Source organism: Bos mutus, chromosome 6 (assembly GCF_027580195.1).
Source record: "Bos mutus isolate GX-2022 chromosome 6, NWIPB_WYAK_1.1, whole genome shotgun sequence".
In the NCBI taxonomy this organism is placed as follows: Eukaryota; Metazoa; Chordata; class Mammalia; order Artiodactyla; family Bovidae; genus Bos; species Bos mutus.
This window is the reverse complement of record NC_091622.1, coordinates 29,369,881-29,392,502: the sequence shown is the minus strand read 5'-3', so window position 1 is coordinate 29,392,502 and position 22,622 is coordinate 29,369,881. Positions and strand designations below refer to the sequence as shown.

At 46.0% G+C, this 22,622-nt stretch overlaps 1 protein-coding gene across 2 annotated transcripts in view; it reads right to left on the bottom strand.

Annotated features, from left to right (window-relative positions):
* Positions 1–22,622, bottom strand: part of UNC5C (unc-5 netrin receptor C) — a 431,180-nt gene that overhangs the window by 8,302 nt on the left and 400,256 nt on the right. For both annotated transcript variants that reach the window (XM_070372113.1, XM_070372114.1), the window contains exons 14-16: positions 10,243–10,392; positions 8,169–8,333; positions 315–493 (exon numbers count right to left, since the gene is read on the bottom strand). In XM_070372113.1, coding sequence (XP_070228214.1) covers positions 315–493; positions 8,169–8,333; positions 10,243–10,392 — 494 coding nt within the window. The remainder of the gene's footprint in view (positions 1–314; positions 494–8,168; positions 8,334–10,242; positions 10,393–22,622) is intronic.

Here is a 22,622-nt window from a genome sequence, read left to right as displayed (position 1 = left end):
CCTCCTTCAACAGGAGGTGAGGAACAATAATTAGTGAATGGCTATATCATTTAGGGGGATTTAGCCCATCAGCCTTGTGAAGTAGATCATAAAACCCGATGCTTAGAAAAGTCAGAGAAGCCCAGGATGTCTCTCAACCATGTATCTGCAACACCATGGTGCAAGAGACAAGGTAGGAACTTAATACATGTTGGCAGAATGAAAAGCAAGTAAATGTGCAGATGGAAAGACAAAAAAGAATGTTGCTCTAACAGTTATCAGTCCTGAAGCCCTGTGTCTGACAGGAACCAGGCTTGAAGCCTGGTCATACCTACCTGTCCAGGTTGAGCTTATGGGCCAGCATCCTCCAGTCGTGACCCCTGGTCTGCGGGGCATCCAGGCTGCTACAGAGCTTCTGCCGGATCGGGGGCGGGATGCTGAAAGCGCTGGGGCCCGTCATGGTGGTGATGGTGCTCGCTGGGTCCAGAAGCGGCAGATCCATGCCAGTAGGTTCCTGTGGTTCAGGCAGGGCAACAACACAGCATTATTTCTGAAGACAAAAGCAATCCTTATTGACCCAGTCAACATAATGCCTCGTTTGAAAAGATAAGAGGAGAATGGGTGCTATTATTCTCCTTACTGAGAATGACTTCTTTCTGGCTGCAAGTTGTGATTCTCTATAACCTGGCTTAGAGGAAGAAGTATGTTGTGAGTTGACTTTGCACAGCCTGGGATTTATGGGTCTTCCTTCAGGACTGGGCTAGCCGGAGACCTCGTGTGTAACTCAGTAACAGCTTTTCTACTAGAATTTCTCCAGGATGAGCCAGGGAATGTCTAGAGATTCTAGAGACTGTCTGACCCTAAGGGGAATGCCCTGGGCAAATGCTCGAGGAACTTCTCCCTCTGACCTCTGTAGAAGATGGCTTGATTCTGCTTTTGAATGAAATGGAACATAGCTCTCCTCTAAATGATATCAAATTAAGACTAATCTTTTAAAAGAAAATGGTGAACGCAGTATACTGCCTTAGGGCAAACTGCTAACAGAATCCTCCAATTGCTATACACCCTTAACTTAAAAAAAAATCTAATTTTAGTAGAGAAAACCATAGACTGGCTTTTAAGATAGTTTCAGCTCATAAAACAGCATAAATGCAAAATCGGAATTTCATCTGCAGGAGAAACTCTAATCATTTTCTGATCACTTCTGCTGGTTGGAAAAGCAAAAGCAAATGTTGCCTGGGAACTATTAAAGTAATAAAAGAAAATCCACTTAATCTACTTTAAATGTCATCTCTCTCTTTTTTCCAAGCAGGTAACTGAGGTGAAGATAATTAGCTGCTGGAGGATAAAGCACCCACATGCAGCTCCAGCCATCAGGAAGTCTCAGGGTCTGGCGAGGTGCTCCACCCAGAGGTCAGTGCCCCTGCCATGCAGAACCTCCCAAACCCTGCTGCTCCTGCACTGTGGGGCCCCAGGGTGCATCCTGGGGTGGCCTGCTCCGTGGCCCTGGATCAGCAGCCAGGACTCACTGTGAGGCTTGTGCATCGCACCACACGGGGTCTGTCAGGGCCTTTGGAGGGCATGTTAGAACCAAAAAAAAAAAATTTTTTTTAACGTAGAACACACAACAGTGTTGACTATGATCACAGTCTTTGGCCTCAAACCCAGAGCTTGGCAAACTCAGTCTCCGAGGATTGTACTGGCTCCTTTATGTTAACCTCCAATACATACCCGGACTCAGGGGACTGGTGTGAAACAGAGGCAACAAATGGGAGCTGGAGTCCCTGAATCCTGAAGATCATTCCCTGCACCGGGCACAGAGCTGTTTTCAGGGGACCTTGAAGGCATAGTACTTAAACCAAGGGGACCAGAAGAGAGGGCGAAGGCACACGTTGGTGCTTTTCAGTGGATTTATGGTAGGAATGTTCACACACAAGTGGCCAACACTTCTATTAGGTATAAATAGAGGTTGGGGCAGAGGTGTAGAGAACTTACACCTTAGGGCTACGGCCCACTTTGGGTCCTCCGTACGTCTTGTTTGGACCATGACAATGGGGTCTAGGTGGAAACCCAGCCGAACTGTCCCTGGCTGGCCATGGAGTGCTGACTCACAGCCTCAGATGTTCTCATTGGTGGCCACACCAGCTCCCTGCTTCTTACCTATGATCTCCCTTCTGCCACACTCATCTCCCTAAAGCCCAGCACTGACATTTTCCTGCCTTCTCTTCAGTTCAGTTCAGTCACTCAGTCGTGTCCGACTCTTTGCAACCCCATGAATCACAGCACGCCAGGCCTCCCTGTCCATCACCAACTCCCGGAGTTCACTCAGACTCATGTCCATTGAGTCAGTGATGCCATCCAGCCATCTCATCCTCTGGCGTCCCCTTCTCCTCCTGCCCCCAATCCCTCCCAGCATCAGAGTCTTTTCCAATGAGTCAACTCTTCGCATGAGGTGGCCAAAGTACTGGAGTTTCAGCTTTAGCATCATTCCTTCCAAAGAAATCCCGGGGCTGATCTCCTTCAGAATGGACTGGTTGGATCTCCTTGCAGTCCAAGGGACCCTCAAGAGTCTTCTCCAACACCACAGTTCAAAAGCACCAATTCTTCTGTGCTCAGCCATCTTCACAGTCCAACTCTCACATCCATACATGACCACAGGAAAAACCATAACCTTGACTAGACGGACCTTTGTTGGCAAAGTAATGTCTCTGCTTTTCAATATGCTATCTAGGTTGCTCATAACTTTGCTTCCAAGGAGTAAGCGTCTTTTAATTTCATGGCTGCAGTCACCATCTGCAGTGGTTTTGGAGCCCAAAAAATAAAGTCTGACACTGTGTTCACTGTTTCCCCATCTATTTCCCATGAAGTGATGGGACCGGATGCCATGATCTTCGTTTTCTGAATGTTGAGCTTTAAGCCAACTTTTTCACTCTCCTCTTTCACTTTCATCAAGAGGCTTTTGAGTTCCTCTTCACTTTCTGCCATAAGGGTGGTGTCATCTGCATATCTGAGGTGATTGATATTTCTCCCAGCAATCTAGATTCCAGCTTGTGCTTCTTCCAGTCCAGCGTTTCTCATGATGTACTCTGCATATAAGTTAAATAAGCAGGGTGACAATATACAGCCTTGACATACTCCTTTCCTATTTGGAACCAGTCTGTTGTTCCATGTCCAGTTCTAACTGTTGCTTCCTGACCTGCATACAGATTTCTCAAGAGGCAGATCAGGTGGTCTGGTATTCCCATCTCTTTCAGAATTTTCCAGTTTATTGTGATCCACACAGTCAAAGGCTTTGGCATAGTCAATAAAGCAGAAATAGATGTTTTTTTGGAACTCTCTTGCTTTTTCCATGATCCAGCGGATGTTGGCAATTTGATCTCTGGTTCCTCTACCTTTTCTAAAACCAGCTTGAATATCTGGAAGTTCACAGTTCACGTATTGCAGAAGCCTGGCTTGGAGGATTTTGAGCATTACTTTACTAGCGTGTGAGATGAGTGCAATTGTGCAGTAGTTTGAGCATTCTTTGGCATTGCCTTTGTTTGGGATTGGAATGAAAACTGACCTTTTCCAGTCCTGTGGCTAGTGCTGACTTTTCCAAATTTGCTGGCATATTGAGTGCAGCACTTTCACAGCATCAGCTTTCAGGATTTGAAATAGCTCAACTGGAATTCCATCACCTCCACTAGCTTTGTTCATAGTGATGCTTTCTAAAGCCCACTTGACTTCACATTCCAGGATGTCTGGCTCTAGGTCATTGATCACACCATCGAGATTATCTGGGTCATGAAGATCTTTTTTGTACAGTTCTTCTGTGTATTCTTGCCACCTCTTCTTAATATCTTCTGCTTCTGTTAGGTCCATACCATTTCTGTCCTTTATCGAGCCCATGTTTGCATGAAATGTTCCCTTGGTCTCTCTAATTTTCTTGAAGAGATCTCTAGTCTTTCCTATTCTGTTGTTTTCCTCTATTTCTTTGCATTGATCCCTGAGGAAGGCTTTCTTATCTCTTCTTGCTATTCTTTGGAACTCTGCATTCAGATGCTTATGTCTTTGCTTTTCGCTTCTGTTCTTTTCACAGCTATTTGTAAGGCCTCCTCAGACAGCTATTTTGCTTTTTTGCATTTCTTTCCCATGGGGATGGTCTTGATGCCTGTCTCCTGTACAATGTCACGAACCTCATTCCATAGTTCATCAGGCACTCTATCAGATCTAGGCCCTTAAATCTATTTCTCACTTCCACTGTATAATCATAAGGGATTTGATTTAGGTCATACCTGAATTGTCTAGTGGTTTTCCCTACTTTCTTCAATTTAAGTCTGAATTTGGTAATCTGCCTTCTCTTGGTAAGTATCAAATGGCTTTCCTGCCATACCCATCCCCAAGTCCTAACCCTGCAGTAAGGCGGTGTGCTGGTCTGGAGGCCCCAGGTGCTCCCTCCACCCAGCAACCTGACCCTGCCTTTCTCATGACTCTCTCTCCTCAGACTAGTCCATTCACTCGTCCAAGTGCCTTTCTTAAGGGTGTTTGTTGTTCTGTCGCTCAGTCTTGTCCGACTCTTTGCGACCCCATGGACTGCAGCAATCCAGGCTTCCCTGTCCTCACTCTCTCCTGGAGCTTGCTCAAACTCATGTCCACTGAGACATGATGCTGTCCAAACATCTCTGTCCCCCACTTCTCCTCCTGCCTTCAATTTTTCCCAGGGTCAGGGTACCTCACTCCAGTATTCTTGCCTGGAGAATTCCATGAACAGAGGAGTCTGGCAGGTTACAGTCCATGGGGTCGCAAAGAGTCGGACGCAACTGCAACAACTAACACTGTGACCTCACTTTTGCTAGCTCTTCTGCTCTTTCCCTGAACCTCTGTCAGGCCAACCCCTTCAAAGCCTAGACCAGAAAGCATGTTTCCTGAGCAAACACTCCAAGCTATCTGTTGGGAGCCCTCCTATAGTGCATCCCACAGCTTGGGATCTCCACCCAGTCTGCCCTGTGAATCTTGGCTGTACTTACAGAGGACTTCCTCTGACTTCCCCAACTGCTTGGAGATGAGAATGTTTTTGTCATCCCCAGAACTCCTATGATGCTCAGGACAGTGCCTTGCATACGGAAGCTCTTCAATTCATATTTGTTGAAATGAGAGAAAATGTTTCTTGATACAGAGAGAGGATGAAACCCACTCCACAGAGCTTCTAACTAACTGTGGCTAAAGGCAAGGCCCTTCTCACTGTTCAGTACTGAAGGTGAAGGGCAAGGAGAGGGAGGCCCGGCTCTCAGGAAGGTGTGTGCACATCCGCCCGGTTCCCCTTCTCCTGGTGAATAAGGAACCGTCAGCACTTTACGTGGGCCTTCAAACCCTGCATCACCATCCTGTTTATTTCTGTGTGGACAAAAGAAGAAGCCCCAAAGGGCATCATCTTGTCTCTCTTATCAGATGGCTGACAACAGCCTTGGAGATAAAAGAAAATACATACATTTACATTTAAATTTCACCTACTAATTTCTGTTGCTATTATTTTTTCCTTTACTTCCAGGTGAAAGTAGAGTTTACTCTCACATAACGCTTATTACAATAATTGTTTATGATATTGGTACCATCTGCCTTTGACGTTACGATTCTCTTAAACATATGATTTTTCACCATTAACCAAACAGCTGCTATGGCCTACATTTCAACAGTCCACAGGAGAAGTAACTTTCCACTCCTGTATTCTGACTCTTCGGGAAGTCACTTAGAAAAACTAGATTTCCCCAAGCGTCCTTTTGAACAGATTATAGAAAACAGAAGAGGTAAATAGGATGGCTGTAGCAGAGTGAAGCTTTGGATGCTGACACTGTTCTCGGTGTGCACAGAAGTGCTGTGGGTCAACAGTTATAATGTCTTTGTTTTTATAGTTAAAAGTCCTGAAGAGACTGAAATTCCTCTTTTACTTTTTTCTCTCTTGGTGGGCACCTTCCCCTTTCTTACTTCCCTGGTTCCTCTAAGAACCCTCTTACCATCATTTACATTTTGACACTCATTCATCCCCATACCCTGCCAGGCATTTTCATTCTTAATCTCTAGGTAAGGAAGGAATCGCTGGCCGAGGCACCCAGAGAGGAACAACCATCCAGCTCCTGTCATCACCTTGGTCTATGTCCAGGACAGCTGGGTCTCCCTGGGGGTCAGCAGGTCCTCCACCTGGCTGGAGAGGCCCGAGGGCTGAGTGGCTTTAGAAAGGAGCACGGGGGGAGCGGCACAGTCCTAGAAAGTCAGCTCCTTCTTGGGACATGGGACACTGGAACTGCAACCCCAGCCCACCCGCCAACTTGTCATGTGACCCTAGTGGGGAGCCCCATCCAGCAGACAGACACCACCCATGGAGCCCTTTCTCTGGTTGGTTATGGCTTGTCAGTCACAGGGGACCCCACCTCGAGCTTTTGATGAGGACCCAGGGCTTAGGGCACTCCAGAGCCAATTGTTCCCCAGTGTACAGGCTGGCTCCCAACGTCAGTACCAGCCCGCTTGCACAGCATTCAGATGCTAACAGCAGCGGTGGGACTCAGTGACCCAGAAGGAAAAGCAGCCGTGCGCCCCCTAATCCCCAAAGTCACCTGACTTGGGGCCTTTCTGCACACACACTCCCCCACCCCTGTTCACTGTGCTTGTCTGTCACAGGCCTCTGAGGGGACTTGAAGGGTGGGCCTCTCGGAGCTGACAGCCACCGGGTTGCAAAAGAAACCATCTTTCCTCTCTGTTGGCACAAGAAAGAAAGTCCTTAAACTGTGATCACACTAGGCGACACTGTCTCCTCAGCGGGAGTAGAGCCCTGCACGGCGCCCTTTCATTTGCGGCCGCAGCTGATCCACCTTTTCATCACACAGCCGATGCTCAGGCTGAACAGAAAGCAAGCATCAAAGGCTCAGACCTCCTCACCCCGCTCCAAAATTCCGCAGCCTTTGTTGTCCCTGGAGCTGGGTGGTTATTGAACTTTGCAGACCTGCTGGGCCTGGAAAGTGAAAACACCCTCCCGAGCCAGCAGGAGTGGTGCTCTGGGCCCAGGCGATAGGCCGGCCTGTCAGAAGGCTGGGCGGTTGCCATGGCGCCCTGACACCGAGATCATGCCTTATGAATGTCACCGAGGTCTGTGACTGAAGTTGTTTATGAGTCAAAAGTCTCATGAAACTGTGGGAGGAAATGATGACCGCAGCTCAGAGGGCTGTGGGAAAGGAGGATGTGGCGGGGCCAATGCGCTTCCCCCCTCGGTTTGCTAAGGAAGACCGTCCTTGAATACGACACACACAGAGAGACACCCCGAACACGAGGTGACATGTTGTTCGTCACCGCGCATGAGCTGGCAAGGGAGAGGGGTCTTTTAAATCAGATACCGTAGTTCTAAAAGATAGCAGTTCCGTGCTGTGGCTCACGAAGCAGCACCAAGCCCCGTTCTGCAGGCCCCAGAAGGGGCTGCCCCTTCCTTTCGTCTGGTCCTCTCTCGTGCCTTCGGCCTGAAGGGTTTCCACTGTCCTAACTCCAAACCCTGAGGTCCCAGGTAACCAGGAAGGTCATGAGCACCCCTTCTTTCCACCCAGGGAAGTTTTAAATAGCAGCAATGATTGTTATTTCTGAGATACAGACATTCTAAAAGGTCCCACCTGAAGCACGTGAGGATCACAGCGAGGAAAGATGGAGAGAGGGCCGCTGGAGGAGATGCCTGGTTTACCTTCTGTTTCTGGACTCTGTCACACTGGGGAGAGGGGCATCTCTTCTTCTGTTTGGAGGGTGAGGTATAAGACAGCAAGCACACCCAGAGCTTTCTCCTTTCAACATGGAGAAGAAAGGAAAGGAGGCGGTGGGCGGCGCACAGCTGGGCAAAGGCAGGTGCATCCGGAAGAAAGCAGCAGAACCGACAGGAAGAGCGTCAGTGGATCCAGGGGAACAGGGACAGTGGGGGTGCTTTGGGAAAGTTACTGTTTGTGCACACGAGTTAATCCTTATGGCTGAAGTTCAGATGTGTGTAAGAAGTCCTTAAATGCATGTCACGAACTAGAAAAGTCTTGTTTTTTGAAAAGGAGCCTCTACTGCACTTTCGTGTATCAGTACCTCCCTGTGTTCATTAAAAGCACTGTCTTGTGAACGAGCCGGCCCCCCAGGACTCCCCCAGGTCGCACTGAGATGCTTTGTGCCTCTCGCTTGTGAGCGCCGGCGCCTCTTACCTCAGACACGGTGCAGTTCAGCTGGAAGATCTGCCCTTCTCCCTCCACTTGCCGCACACACAGTTTGCAGACCAGCTCCACTGTGTTCAGGCTGAATCTTTCCAGAGTGAACGTGCAGTGGAGGTTTCTCTGAGACCCACTCCAGACATGGTAGAATGGAATTTCCTGAAGCACAGAAAAGGGGGAACCACAAATGAGGGACCCGGTGCTCTCAGTCCCGCACATGTGAATTGCGGTGCCTTCTTTACTCCTCACTGTGGGTCTGTGCATGAATATATTCCAACTCCCTTTTCAGATGGAAAGACTGAGGACCAGAGATGTTTACATAACTCACCCAAAGTCCCATAGCTCGTAAGTGGCAGAGCTGAGGTCCAAAGCCAGGGACTTGGCCCCAGAACCCATACACCTAACCAGCCTGCCACTTCTGTCATTTATAAAAAATCCATTGTGTTTTTTTTTTTTTTTAAGGTTTAGACAATTCCCCAAATAAAACCCACTCCCCTCCAATCACTGCCCATGAAAAGAACTCCCTGCCAGGGTACCACGGAGGAAAGCAAAGAAGTCTAAAGGGTGATGCACTGACCCAGTTCCCTTTCATGCCCATGCCCTCCACAGGACGAGGAAAGCCAGGATTCACTACAAGTTGGAAACTGGAGGCTTGATTAGCTGCCACATGAAAGCTCTTGGCCTAAAAATCACCAAGCCTCTAACAGGCATACTTTCCTATGAATCTAGATCACCTCACAGAGCCCATCCTAGAATCTTTTTTTCAATAAAAGAAAAAAAGGTTGACACACAATGGGAGACCATGTTGGTTAAGAGCAGAGGCTTGGAGCCAAATTAAATACAAATGAGATGCCTTCCCCTTGTTTACTTGGTGATTCGGGGCAAGCTGCTTAACCTTTTCTGTTTCCTCATCTGCGAAAGCCTGTGCATAAGCAAAAGAAAAACCTGCATGAAGGGGGTTAAATGACATTCATCAAAGTACATGAGAATCTGGCAGATGGTGAGAACTCAGCCAGTTAGCTTGAAGTATCATTATTATTATTAAAACAGTATTTTCCTTTACAGTTGCAAAAAAAAAAAAAAACTGTTCATTAAGGGGGAAGATTTATGGCAGTTGCAAAATCAGAGAAGAGAGGAAAAGGAAGGAATAGATTTAATGAGCAAGTCAAAGCCAGTCTCTCAATCAAGGACTGACTTACACAAAAGAGTCTGGCATGTGCCCCCATCAAAGCTCAAGACTGTTAGTGAACTAGTAGGCTTTTCCCCCACAATTTATATGTAAGTACCAGACATCTGAGAGTAAGGATGCAGCTGCAAATCTTCCCTTTATCCCTTCTAGTGGGTTCATGGACTTCCATCAGGAAATCACAGCCAGTGCAGATGCAGCCCCGGATGGGGGACGGGATGTGCACGCATGTAGACAAGGGTGTGCTGCTTATCTAAGTGTGTCTGTGACTCCCAGGACTGGGTCTGAGACTAGGGAGCCCATTGCAGCCTCCTGAGAGCCCGGGCTGGCTGATGGAGGCGGAGGTGAGAAACCTCTAGAGAGTCTTACTTTCCCCTCATACGGCTATATACAGAGGGGACCAGTATTCTGATGCTAGTATTTAATAAAATCCTGGCCAGGTTTTATTTTTACTTGCTATTCCAAGTTTCCAAGATGATGTTTCCTCTAAGTTTTTAACGTAAAGGCACTCTCTTAGCCAGCCTGAAGCCTAATCTGTGTCATGTGGGATACCAATGTTCTCTTTCTCCTATGAATGCTTTTGAGGCTAGTTTATCAACTCAGTGTTAACGTTACTCTGAAAATAAATAGAAATGATGGACTTGAAGTCTTATTTATTGAAAGAAAACAATGATAGTACACTTACCTGAAAGAATTGAGAAAAGAGCATTTCCTCTAGTACATCTAGAGTATTTTTCAAAAATCCTAAATAACCCCAAACTATTTTGGAGGAGTACCGAAGTTAAGATTACTTTCAAGGAATGGAATATCTTCTGTCTAAATCATTCCAGTTCTCTTTCTTGGAGATGTCTTCAAGCCTTCAGTTCATCTTGGTAACCTTACCTGATATTTGGCCAGTAACTTGCTCTTCCAGAGGGAATGGGCAATATCGTGAATGGATAGGCGCAGGTTGTGGGTGCTGCCTTTAAAGTGAAGAGCCTTAGGTTCTTCTAGGAGCTGTCCTCCCATCTGTCGCTCGAGCTGCAAAACTTCCTGCAATGACATGCCCCAAACCAAAAGCAAATGACGGACGGGCATCACTCCGTGGCATCTTCCTCATTCTGTCCCCAGGACCTCATCCTCCAGCCTGGAGACCCTCCAACAGAGGCTCTGGCCAGTTTGCATGTGACTGGTCTCTATGGACCATGGACTGTCAGCAAGCCACAGCACACTTGTGCAGCACACTCAGTACAGTCTGCACTTCCCAACAGACAAATGGGATATTTAATCAAATACAGGGAAATAACGATCAGGGCCCCAGATGGGGAGAACTCCCAATAAAAGAAAAAACAGGCAGAAATATAAACAGATAAGAAAGTAGATTTTCAATGAACTTTCAGGGAAAAGGGCAAATAACTAGAAAACAAACCACATCTTGGATTGGTTAACACCAGCCAACAAGTAAAAATCTGGAATGTGTTTTGGGCACACTTTCCTATCTTTTTTTAGCTTCCTTACCTACAGAAAGACAATTTCTGTTTAAAATTATCCATTACACAATTCCTAAGTATCAAAAAATTAAAACAGGCTCATTAAATATTCTATTAGAGAAAAGTATACAGATCAGGAGGATTTTCCAGCACCAAATATTGATCTAAATAGTCACTCAGATTAAGTTTTTTTAAAAAGTCACCTCATTTTTCAAGACCCATGGCTGATTAAAAAATTTGCTATGTAACTTTTCTTATGCCATAAATATGTAACATCAACATAAATTCTATATCTACTTCCACTCCTCAAGCTCATTAATGGACGTAAATGAAGCACTTCCAACTACAGCTGCAATTATCCAAACATCAGCAAACCATAAGTTATCAGTGAATAAAATATCCTGAGTCTCTTCTGCGCCAGAACCATCCCTGTGCATTTTGTTCCCCTCAAGCTTTAACTGTTTTAGTAGCGCAAATACATAGGCATTTATGGCCTTTTTTCTGGGTTCAGGTAATAATTTTATAGCAATATAAAAACAAAATCCGATTTTCTTCGTTGGTGAGATTTCATCTGAAAGCTGGAGTTTGATAATTCAGGAAATCAGTCAGGCCCCATGGCACACACACATATAGGGAGCCTATTCCTGCACAGATAGATGGTCACAGTGGAAACTACAGTAAGTGCAGAGCTTACCCACATCATTGATTAGATGCAAACAGCTCATCTCAAACTGCTCCTTTAGTGGTCCTTAACTTCCATCATCTTTGAGTCAGGTCACTATCCTGCACAACGCAAGCTGCTGAAAGGTGCTATAAGGTATGTTAAAGCAGGGAATGTTAGGGGAATGTGGAATGTGGTCTCAGGCAGGGACTCCTCTAATTAGTGTGTAATGGAAGAGATGAAGTAATAGCACATTGACACAGATGGGCGGGGGCTAGCTGCTTGAGAGCATCAGTGTTGAACATACTCAACCTTGGTGGCTGATGAGCAGCTATTACTTGTGACAGGAGCCTGAGCAGGCAGCCCCCCGACAGACTTCCTGTGTCACTGTGCCCTGGCTCTGCTGTGCGGCAGGCTCGAAGGGTCCCCTGTAGGGCTCCAGATTGGCTCAGTCCAGAGTCACACACACTCCCCACGGAACACCCTCCCACCACACTTCACACGCCATTCCTCAACAGGAATCTGGCCATGTGGAAATGAAGATGCACAAGAAAAGTGAGAGTTAACTGCAGTTTCTTCTGCTTCAGCAGGAAGGCATAATGAGCTTATGTTGATCATGTTTGGTGTCTAGTTAGCATAATAGAGAAGGCTGACGTTCCCAGTGAACCTGGCACCTGACAAATTCTAAAGCTAAAATGATGTTTGTTTATAAGCCATTAGAAGAAAAGCAACATAATTAGAAATCTTTGAGATTACGGTCATGCCAATCAATCAGTTTTAGCTTCTTTCCAGTACACCCTAATTACCTCATCAAGACATCTAAAGAGCAATCGATAGTAATTATCTGATTACTATAGATCTTCATTATGTCCAAATTATCTCCCTGGGATGTCTAGAAGAAGATGCATTGTATTCCAGGAGGTAATTGTACCCAACAATGTATAATCCACACCCCATTCCTACAATCCACACGGACTGTCAGAGGAGATGGAGAACATGATCAGCTTTCTTGGCAGGGAGGACCACTGGTAAAAAAAAAAACCTAGACTGCCTGTTGGTCATGACCTTGAGGTCAATAAATCTAATACAGCACCACATTGTGACTGCAGGGTCTGAGTAGGAGGCAGCCCAAGGACAAAGCTCAGTCCTTGGCTTGTTCAGCATTGACCTTGAATCTCAAGGTAAAGCGCTCTCCCAGTGAGGAGAGACTGGCTTGGCTCAAGCCCTCTTTTGAGAAGCACTAGGTAAATTGCCATTTTAAAGAATATGGTGCCAGAGAACACACTCTCTCCACACTGTTAATTTCTCCACCTCTCCACTAACCAGGAGTGACACAAAGCTGCTACCCAGAACTGAGAGGAACCTGCCTATTCTGCCCTGTTCAGTTGAACAGGAGCCCTGGTGAGAGGTGAACTGCCCACCAGGACACATCCATGTTTGGAGCAAGGTTTCTGAACATCTTTGACTGCATACACCATCAGTCAAAACATTAAGCATGCATTTTATGTTTCTTTACAAATTATATATAATACTTATGTTAATACATCAGTATGTTAATATGTTGTAAAATATATCTAAAGTTAAAAGGATGAGCTGAGATGAATAGACACAGAAGTCCCCATATTGTCTTTTTTTGTGCCCAAAGTCTCACTGGCCTGGGGCTGAGAAGCCCATTTTGGAGACTGCTGGTGGGGGCAGCTGTCCCTCCACCAGTACTCTGGGAGAAATCAGCCCAGGAGTAGATGATTCAGTAAGATGAATCCTTACCAAACTTAAAGTTGACCTTTTTTCGGCTGGAGAAGAAACAGCTACCCACTCCAGTATTCTGGCCTGGAGAATTCCATGGACCATATAGTCCATGGTGTCACAAAGAGCTGGACACGACTGAGTGACCTTCACTTTCACTTTTCACTTTCTGAAAAGTAGCAACTGGTATCATCATACCCAGGTTGTGCAACTTCAAAAAAACACAAAATAAAGGAGAAGAAAATAACCAAAGTGCAAATGAAAAGTATTAAAGTGTGAATTAAAGATATAATCAATTAATAAAACAGCTCCTTGAAAAATAAAATCGTCTAAAGCTACACATGAGACAGAAATGATTTGCCACCTACAGCAATTCCCATATATAAATGTTATGTCAGAAAGCAGAAGAGGCAAGCCCAGTGGATAGGCTAATCAGGGTTTTGTTCCATACTGTTATGGTTTAACTGTCAGAGTTTCAGATATTTTTTTTATCTGATCCTATTTAATACGAATACAATTTATATTTTAAAAAGCTTGATTCTCTGAATTCCTTCCGCATGAAATCATTTTGGTTATTATATGTATGATAACGGAGAAGTAAGAGACCATAAAAGTAACAAGATATGTGAATCAATAAGATACAGTTTTAGAGGAGCATGCTTTCCTCTTCGTATGAATGAGGAGCATTCAATCCTTCCTGGGAGCACTCATTCAGTATGCCTGCCAGGAACCATGCCAGGCTCTGGGACACACAGACAAGTGAGCCTCTGTCCCGGCCGCAAACCACACTCACGAACCTTGGCTGGAGGAAGACCGACATATAGACATGTAACCCCAACACAGTGTGCTAAATTCTAAGACAGCTTCTTCCAGGTCCAGGCTGCTTTGGGGTCCCAAAGGTTAGGATATTCCACACACCTTAAAAAAGGACAGGAGCGAAATATGTTTAAGGTCAAAAGATTTAGGAAGACTTAAGAGAAATATCGTGACCTTGGAAAGAAATGCCGTAATGGGAATTAGGATCATCTAGGCTCGTTTTTCTTAGAGATATAAATGTCACCTTCCTCTGCAAAGGCCGTCCTCCATTCTAGCAGCATCCCCACCTCAGGGCCTTGTTGGGGCTCTGCTTCTGTAAAAGGGGTCACTTTCTGCTCGCATTTGTCAGTTCCGTCTCCACCCCTCCAACTTAACCAGGAGAGACTCTCTCAGGGGTCAGTTGGCAACAGAAAGTCTCTAGCCCGTCCTTCCACAGGAACACTCACATGAACCCCGTGCTGCAGGGAGCCGGAACCCAGGGATCTGGGCAGTCCCGTGGGACAGCTGCTTCCCAGTGTGGTGGCCATCCCAAAGCAGGCTCCTCGCCAGCCCCACGTGACGGCTGTATTGATTCAGCGAGCCTGGGAGGGATTGTTCGAAAGGCAGAGACAAGGGATTCCACGCTAGAAACTATCGGCTTTCACAATACCAATTAAACCAAGACATTATCCATGCTAAGCCATTATTCTGGGCCACTTAAGAGCCACAATAAATCCAAGCTGTTTTAAAGGTCTGTGCGTATGAAGGGAGCCCCTCTGGCCTGTAACCAGCTCTCCCTGGCTCTTTGCAGATAGGATCTGCCCCCATGAAGGTGTGGGGGAGGAGTCCTACAACTCCTAACCTCGATGTCCTTAAGGCCACAGCTCTTCACTCTGCCTCACTCCTGGGCTGGACCTGCCTGCCTCCCTGCTGCTGCAGTCCCTCCTCCTCCTCCTGTGGGTCCTTTGCAGTGGGCCAAACATCAGCCTCACAGCCAGTGCACACGAGAGCCTCCGGGATACCGCTGCCTACCCTCACCTGGAAGTACACGCTCAGGAATGTGGTAAGTCTCGATCTTAGGGCAAAGTGGTGACTTTGGACCAGGAACTGTGTGAGGAGCTGGGACCTTGGCTTTGCCCTCACACCCAGCGCTCACTCTTGTCTTCCCAACACCTGTGCTCAGATCCCCGTCCTGCTCAAGGTGTAGCCTCCTCTCTCACACCACTGCTTTAAGCTGAGCCTCCTTCCTTGAAGGCGCCTGTTTTAACCTCCAGTTTCTCAGGAATCCAATCCAATTTGTGGGTTACCCAGCCTTTAGCTTCTCTCTCTCTCCCTGTTTTCTCTCCAGTGATCCTCCTATCTCTCCTCTCCTTTTCTTAGAAATCTTTATGGGCTTCCCAAGTGGCTCAGTTGTAAAGAATCTGCCTGCCAATGCAAGAGATGAAGGTTCAATCCCTGGGTCATGAAGATTCCCTGGAGGAGGAAATGGCAGCCCACTCCAATATCCTTGCCTGAAAAATCCCATGGACTGAGAAGCCTGGTGGGCTACAGTCTATGGGATCGCAAAGAGTCAGAGACGACTAAGTGACTGAGCACACAGCACAGGAAGGAAGAAACACATGATGCAACGTAAATCCCACATAACACATTAAAATCTCTTCTGGAAAAGAAGGTTGGAGGAGGTTAGATCAAGGCTTTGCTTCTTTTTGTCTTGCTTCTTTCTTGGTACTGTCTGGATGTGAGTGGTCCACACATTCTTTATTCTAGATGGAAGTGCAGAGGCCTGAACTGGCTGTAGTCACTGCTGCCAAGGGGCCTGGGGGCAATGCCTGGCACCTGGGCAGGTGGACATAGCTCTCGTGGGGATATTACTAAGATTTCCATGCAGGTCAAGAGCACAAAGGGTGGCAAATGGAGCAGCAGCCAGCCTTGCATGCCAGGAGGCTTCTGGTTTGGTTTGGCTCTATGACTCCATGGAGAGGGACTCTCACTGCACACTCTCTGCAGGGAGGGCGCTAGACCGAGCATGGAAGACTGAGCTGTGCAGCAGGAGACCCACGCCCAGGCTTCTGCCACATGGACTCAGGGCTCCCCAGGCACCACGAACAAACCAGCAGGTGTTCAGAGCCTCACATACATTGAAGCTCAAAAGACAAGCCCTCAAGTACTGTGCTGCCTGGTGTTTTAAAAAATCCCATCTCTCACCAGCTTTTATGCAGCTCACCTTGGTCCTATTCACTCTTTCATCCTGTGCTGGAAATGACCCCTGTCATCCAGGGAGGAGGACTCTCTCTCTTTGCTCGAGGCTATCTCCTCTGCCTTCCAGCCTCGGGCCTGGGGTCTTCCAAAGCAGAAGGCTGTCCCCCTCCCCCGTGCCCTGCCAGCTTTCTAGCGACACCAAGCTCAGCTCCCCGTGGGCTGCCTTCTCCTCTGGCTGCAGAGCCGGCAGAGGGAACACCTGACTGTCAGCCGGCCTCCCCCGCCTGCCTCGGGTCACTGTCACGCCCAGCGGCACTGCTGCTCTGTCTGTGCGCATCCTGGGGAGCTCTGTGCTCCCCCCCGAGTCTGTCTGCCATGCCTCATCCCTAATAATAACAAGGTTGGACTCGGGTGACCACATGCACACACTTCCCGTCAAGTCTCCTCATTTCTGGGCTCTGCCTGCTGCTCCCGCAGCTGCTGTTGCCACGGATGCCTGGTCTGAGCTGCCGCTTCCAGCTGCCCAGTCAGGCTGGTTTGTGACACCCTTAAAGAAAATGCCGCAGGGCAGCACTCAGGGAAGTGGCCATGTTGCTTATCTACCTCTGGGCTTATTTCTAAGGAAAAGTTGGTCTCACACATCTATGTATTAGGGATAGGACTTTTTAGGTTGTTCTAGAACTTCTGGAGCCGCCTTGTATTTCTTTGCACCCCTGAACATTTGTTTTTTAACTTCTAGGTAGTTTCTTGTTTTCTGCAATAAGAAATTACTATAAGCTTAGTGTCTAAGGGCTTCCCTGGTGCCTCAGACAGTAAAGAGTCCACCTGCAATGTAGGAGACCCGGGTCTGATCCCTGGGTTGGGAAGATCCCTCGGAGGACGCAATGGCTACCCACTCCAGTATTCTTGCCTAGAGAATTGCATGGACAGAGAAGGCTGGTGGGAACACATGGGGTCACAAAGAGTTGGACATGACTGAGCAACTAACACTTTCACTAGTGACTTAAATAACACAAATTTGTTTCCTTACATTTCTGTGGGCTGGAAGTCTGAGGCAGGTACCACTGCATTAAAATCAATGTGGTGGTAAGGCTGCTTGCATTTCTGGAAGCTCTATGAAAGAATTTGCTTTCCTGTCTTTTCCATCTTCTAGAGTTGCCCACATTCTTTGGCTTATGGTCCCCTTCCTCCTCCTTCAACGCCAGCAATGGCATATCTCTGCTCCTTCTTCCATGGTCCTGTCTCCCTCTGACCATAGCTGGGAAAGGTTCCCCACTTTTAGCCACTCAGTAATTACATGAGACCTGTCCTGATAATTTGGCTAATCTCTCCATCTCTAGGTCTGTACTTACAACAATACTTATAAAGTCTCCCTCTGCCATGTAAGGTAACACCTTCACAGGTTCTGAACCTTGTGTGCAGATGTCCTGGAGGAGCCAGTATTCCATCTTCCACAACTTATACTTCCTCTTCTCTCTTTCCTCCCCTTCTCTCCAACATAAATTCAACTTTGCAGGTCATTTCAGAAATATATGATAGGGCCAGGGCCAAGTGTCATGAGAAGATAAAAAGATGGCATAACTTGGAGACACCAAAAGGAAACTGGTCCTTAAGTAGCTGACCAGCCACCCTGCTACGAAACCTGACACACACACAATTAGATCACAATTACAGTTAAGATCTTCTCTGAGCCATTGTCTTCAAAATGCCATTATAATTTAAATGCCCACCTAGGGACGCTTAACATTACTGAGTGACTATTTTGTGCCAGCAAATTTAATAACTTTGGTCTCCTTGAATCCCTTAAGTGTCCCTGATACAGACCAAGTGACATACCAAAGAGATCAAAGTCAGTGACCAGGTGATGAGCGATGGGACCAATCAAGTCAGTCGGCCTGACTTAAGCTTTCCTTTGACCCTACACTTCCTTCCACACACCAAGCAGAGAAAACACATTTGTTGTCATTATCTAATGCACGTATTACATGTACGAATTGGAAAATTAAAGATTTACCAAGCATGGCCCGGCCCATCAGAGCAAGACCCAGTTTTCCCCACAGCCAGTCCCTCCCATCAGGAAGCTTGTACAAGCCTCTTATCCTCATGCATCAGAGAGCAGACAAAAGAAGCAAGAACTACAATCCCACAGCCTCCAGAACGAAAACCACAGAAAGCTAACCAAAAGGATCACATGGATCACAGCTTTGTGATCAATGAGGCTATAAGCCATGCCATGCAGTGCCACCCAAGACGGATGGGTTATGGCAGAGAGTTCTGACAGAACGTGGTCCACTGGAGAAGGCAATGGCAAACCACTTCAGTATTCTTGCCTCAAGAACCCTATGAATAGTATCAAAAGGCAAAAGATATGACATTGGAAGATAAACTCCCCAGGTCGGTAGGTGTCCAATATGCAACTGGGGAAGAGCAGAGAAATAGTTCCAGAAAAAATGATGTGCCTGCTGGTGAAAGTAATGGCCAATGCTGTTAAAAAAAAACTCTTTTGTTGACCATGATTGCTACTCCATTTCTTCTGAGGGATTCCTGCCCACAGTAGTAGATATAATGGTCATCTGAGTTAAATTCACCCATTCCAGTCCATTTCAGTTCGCTGATTCCTAGAATGTTGACACGCTTGCCATCTCTTGTTTGACCACTTCCAATTTGCCTTGATTCATGGATGGGCTCAATAAGGGACAGAAATGGTATGGACCTAACAGAAGCAGAAGATATTAAGAAGAGGTGGCAAGAATACACAGAAGAACTGTACAAAAAAGATCTTCATGACCCAGATAATCACAATGGTGTGATCACTGACCTAGAGCCAGACATCCTGGAATGTGAAGTCAAGTGGGCCTTAGAAAGCATCACTATGAACAAAGCTAGTGGAGGTTATAGAATTCCAGTTGAGCTATTCCAAATCCTGAAAGATGATGCTGTGTAAGTGCTGCACTCAATATGCCAGCAAATTTGGAAAACTCAGCACTAGCCACAGGACTGGAAAAGGTCAGTTTTCATTCCAATCCCAAACAAAGGCAATGCCAAAGAATGCTCAAACTACTGCACAATTGCACTCATCTCACACGCTAGTAAAGTAATGCTCAAAATTCTCCAAGCCAGGCTTCAGCAATATGTGAACCGTGAACTTCCAGATGTTCAAGCTGGTTTTAGAAAAGGTAGAGGAACCAGAGATCAAATTGCCAACATCCGCTGGATCATGGAAAAAGCAAGAGAGTTCCAAAAAAACATCTATTTCTGCTTTATTGACTATGCCAAAGCCTTTGACTGTGTGGATCACAATAAACTGGAAAATTCTAAAAGAGATGGGAATACCAGACCACCTGATCTGCCTCTTGAGAAATCCGTATGCAGGTCAGGAAGCAACAGTTAGAACTGGACATGGAACAACAGACTGGTTCCAAATAGGAAAAGGAGTACGTCAAGGTTGTATATTGTCACCCTGTTTATTTAACTTATATGCAGAGTACATCATGAGAAACGCTGGACTGGAAGAAACACAAGCTGGAATCAAGATTGCCAGGAGAAATATCAATAACCTCAGACATGCAGATGACACAACCCTTATGGCAGAAAGTGAAGAACTAAAAAGCCTCTTGATAAAAGTGAAAGTGGAGAGTGAAAAAGTTGGCTTAAAGCTCAACATTCAGAAAACGAAGATCATGGCATCCGGTCCCATCACTTCATGGGGAATAGATGGGGAACCAGTGGAAACAGTGTCAGACTTTATTTTTTTGGGCTCCAAAACCACTGCAGATGGTGACTGCAGCCATGAAATTAAAAGATGCTTACTCCTTGGAAGGAAAGTTATGACCAACCCAGATAGCATATTCAAAAGCAGAGACATTACTTTGCCAACAAAGGTCCGTCTAGTCAAGGTTATGGTTTTTCCTGTGGTCATGTATGGATGTGAGAGTTGGACTGTGAAGAAGGCTGAGCGCCGAAGAACTGATGCTTTTGAACTGTGGTGTTGGAAAAGACTCTTGAGAGTCCCTTGGACTGCAAGGAGATCCAACCAGTCCATTCTGAAGGAGATTAGCCCTGGGATTTCTTTGGAAGGAATGATGCTAAAGCTGAAACTCCAGTACTTTGGCCACCTCATGCGAAGAGTTGACTCATTGGAAAAGACTCTGATGCTAGGAGGGATTGAGGGCAAGAGGAGAAGGGGACGACAGAGGATGAGATGGCTGGATGGCATCACTGACTCGATGGACATGAGTCTGAGTGAACTCTGGGAGTTGGTGGTGGACAGGGAGGCCTGACATGCTGCGATTCATGGGGTCGCAAAGAGTCAGACATGACTGAGCGACTGATCTGATCTGATCTGATCTGATTAAAAAAAAAACAATATTGCATAGAAACCTGGAATGTTAGGGCCCTGAATCAAGGTAAATTGGATGTGGTCAAGTAGGAGTTGGCAAGAGTGAACATCAACATGTTAGGAATCCCTGAACTAAAATGGATGAGAATGGGCAAATTTAATTCAGGTGACCATTATATCTACTACTGTGGGCAAGAATCCCTTAGAAGAAATGGAGTAGCCCTCACAGTCAACAAAAGTCCAGAATGTAGTACTTGGGTGCAATCTCAAACAATGACAGCATGATCTTGGTTCGTTTCCCAGCAAACCATTCAATATCATAGTAATCCAAGTCTGTGCCCCAACCACTAATACCTAAGAAGCTGAAGTTGAATGGTTCTATGAAGACATATATCACCTTCTAGAACTAACACCCTAAAAAGATGACCTTTTCATAATAGAGGATTAGAATGCAAAAGTAGGCAGTCAAGAGATACCTGGAGTAACAGGTAAATTTGGCCTTGGAGTACAAAATGAAACAGGGCAAAGGTTCACAGAGTTTTGCTGAGAGAATGTTCTGGTCATAGCAAAACCATCTTCCAACAATACAAGAGATGACTCTACACATGGACATCAGCACATGGTCAATACTGAAAGCAGTCTGATGTTTTTGCTCCCAAAGATGGAGAAACTCTATATAGTCAGTAGAAATAAGACCCGGAGCTGACTATGGCTCAAATTATCAACCCCTAATTGCAAAATACAGGCTTATGTTGAAGAAAGCAGGGAACACCACTAGACCATTGAGGTATGACTAAAATCAACTCCCTTATACAGTGGAGGTGACCAATAGATTCAAGGGATGAGATCTGGTGGATGGAATGCCTGAAGAACTATGGATGGAGGTTTGTAGCTTTGTACAGGAGGTGGTGACCAAAACCATCTCCAAGAAAAAGAAATGCAAGAAGGCAAAGTAGTTGTATGAGGAGGCCTTACTAATAGCTGAGAAAAGAAAAGCAGCAAAAGGCACAGGAAAAAGGGAAAGATATACCTAACTAAATGAATGATATACCTAAGAAAATACCAAGGAGAGATAAGAAAGCCTTCTTAAGTGAACAATGCAAAGAAATAGAGGAAAACAACAAAATGGGCAACACCAGAGGTTTCTTCAAGAGAATGGGAGATACCAAGGAAACATTTCATGCAAAAGACAGACAGTGAAGCCACTCAGTCATGTCCAACTCTTTGCAACCCCATGGACTGCAGCCTACCAGCCTTCTCTGTCCATGGAATTTTCCAGGCAAAAGTACTGGAGTGCGTTGTCATTTCCTTCTCCAGAGGAGCTTTCCGACCCAGGGATCAAACCTGGGTCTCCCACATTGCAGGCAAATGCTTTACCATCTGAGCCACCAGGGAAGACATTTCATGCAAAGATGGGCACAATAAAGGACAGAAATGGCAAGGACCTAACAGAAGCAAAAGAGATTTAGAAGAGGTGACGAGAATACACAGAAGAACTATAAAAATGATCCATATAACCACAATGGTGTGGTCATTCACCTAGAGCCAGACATGCTCAAGTGTGAAGTCAAGTGGAACATAGGAAGCATTACTATGAACAAAGCTAGTGGAGGTGATGGAATTTCCAGCTGAGCTTTTTCTAATTCTAAAAGATGATGCTGTTAAAGTGTTATACTCAAGACGCCAGCAAATTTGGAAAACTCAGCAGTGGTCACAGAGCTGGATAAGATCAGTTTTCATTCCAATCCCAAATAAAGGCAATGCCAAAGAATGCTCAAACTGCCATACAATTGCAGTCATTTCTCCTGCTAGCAAGGAAATACTCAATATCCCTCAAGCTAGGCTTCAACAGTACATGAACCAAGAACTTCCAGATGTGTAAGCAGGATTTAGAAAAGGCAGAGGAACCAGAGATCAAATTGCCAACATCTGTAGGATCATAGAAAAAGCTAGAGAATTCCAGAAAAACATCTACTTCTGCTTCATTTACTATGTTAAAGCCTTTGTATGGATTACAATAAACTGTGGAAAATTTTTAAAGAGATGAGAATAT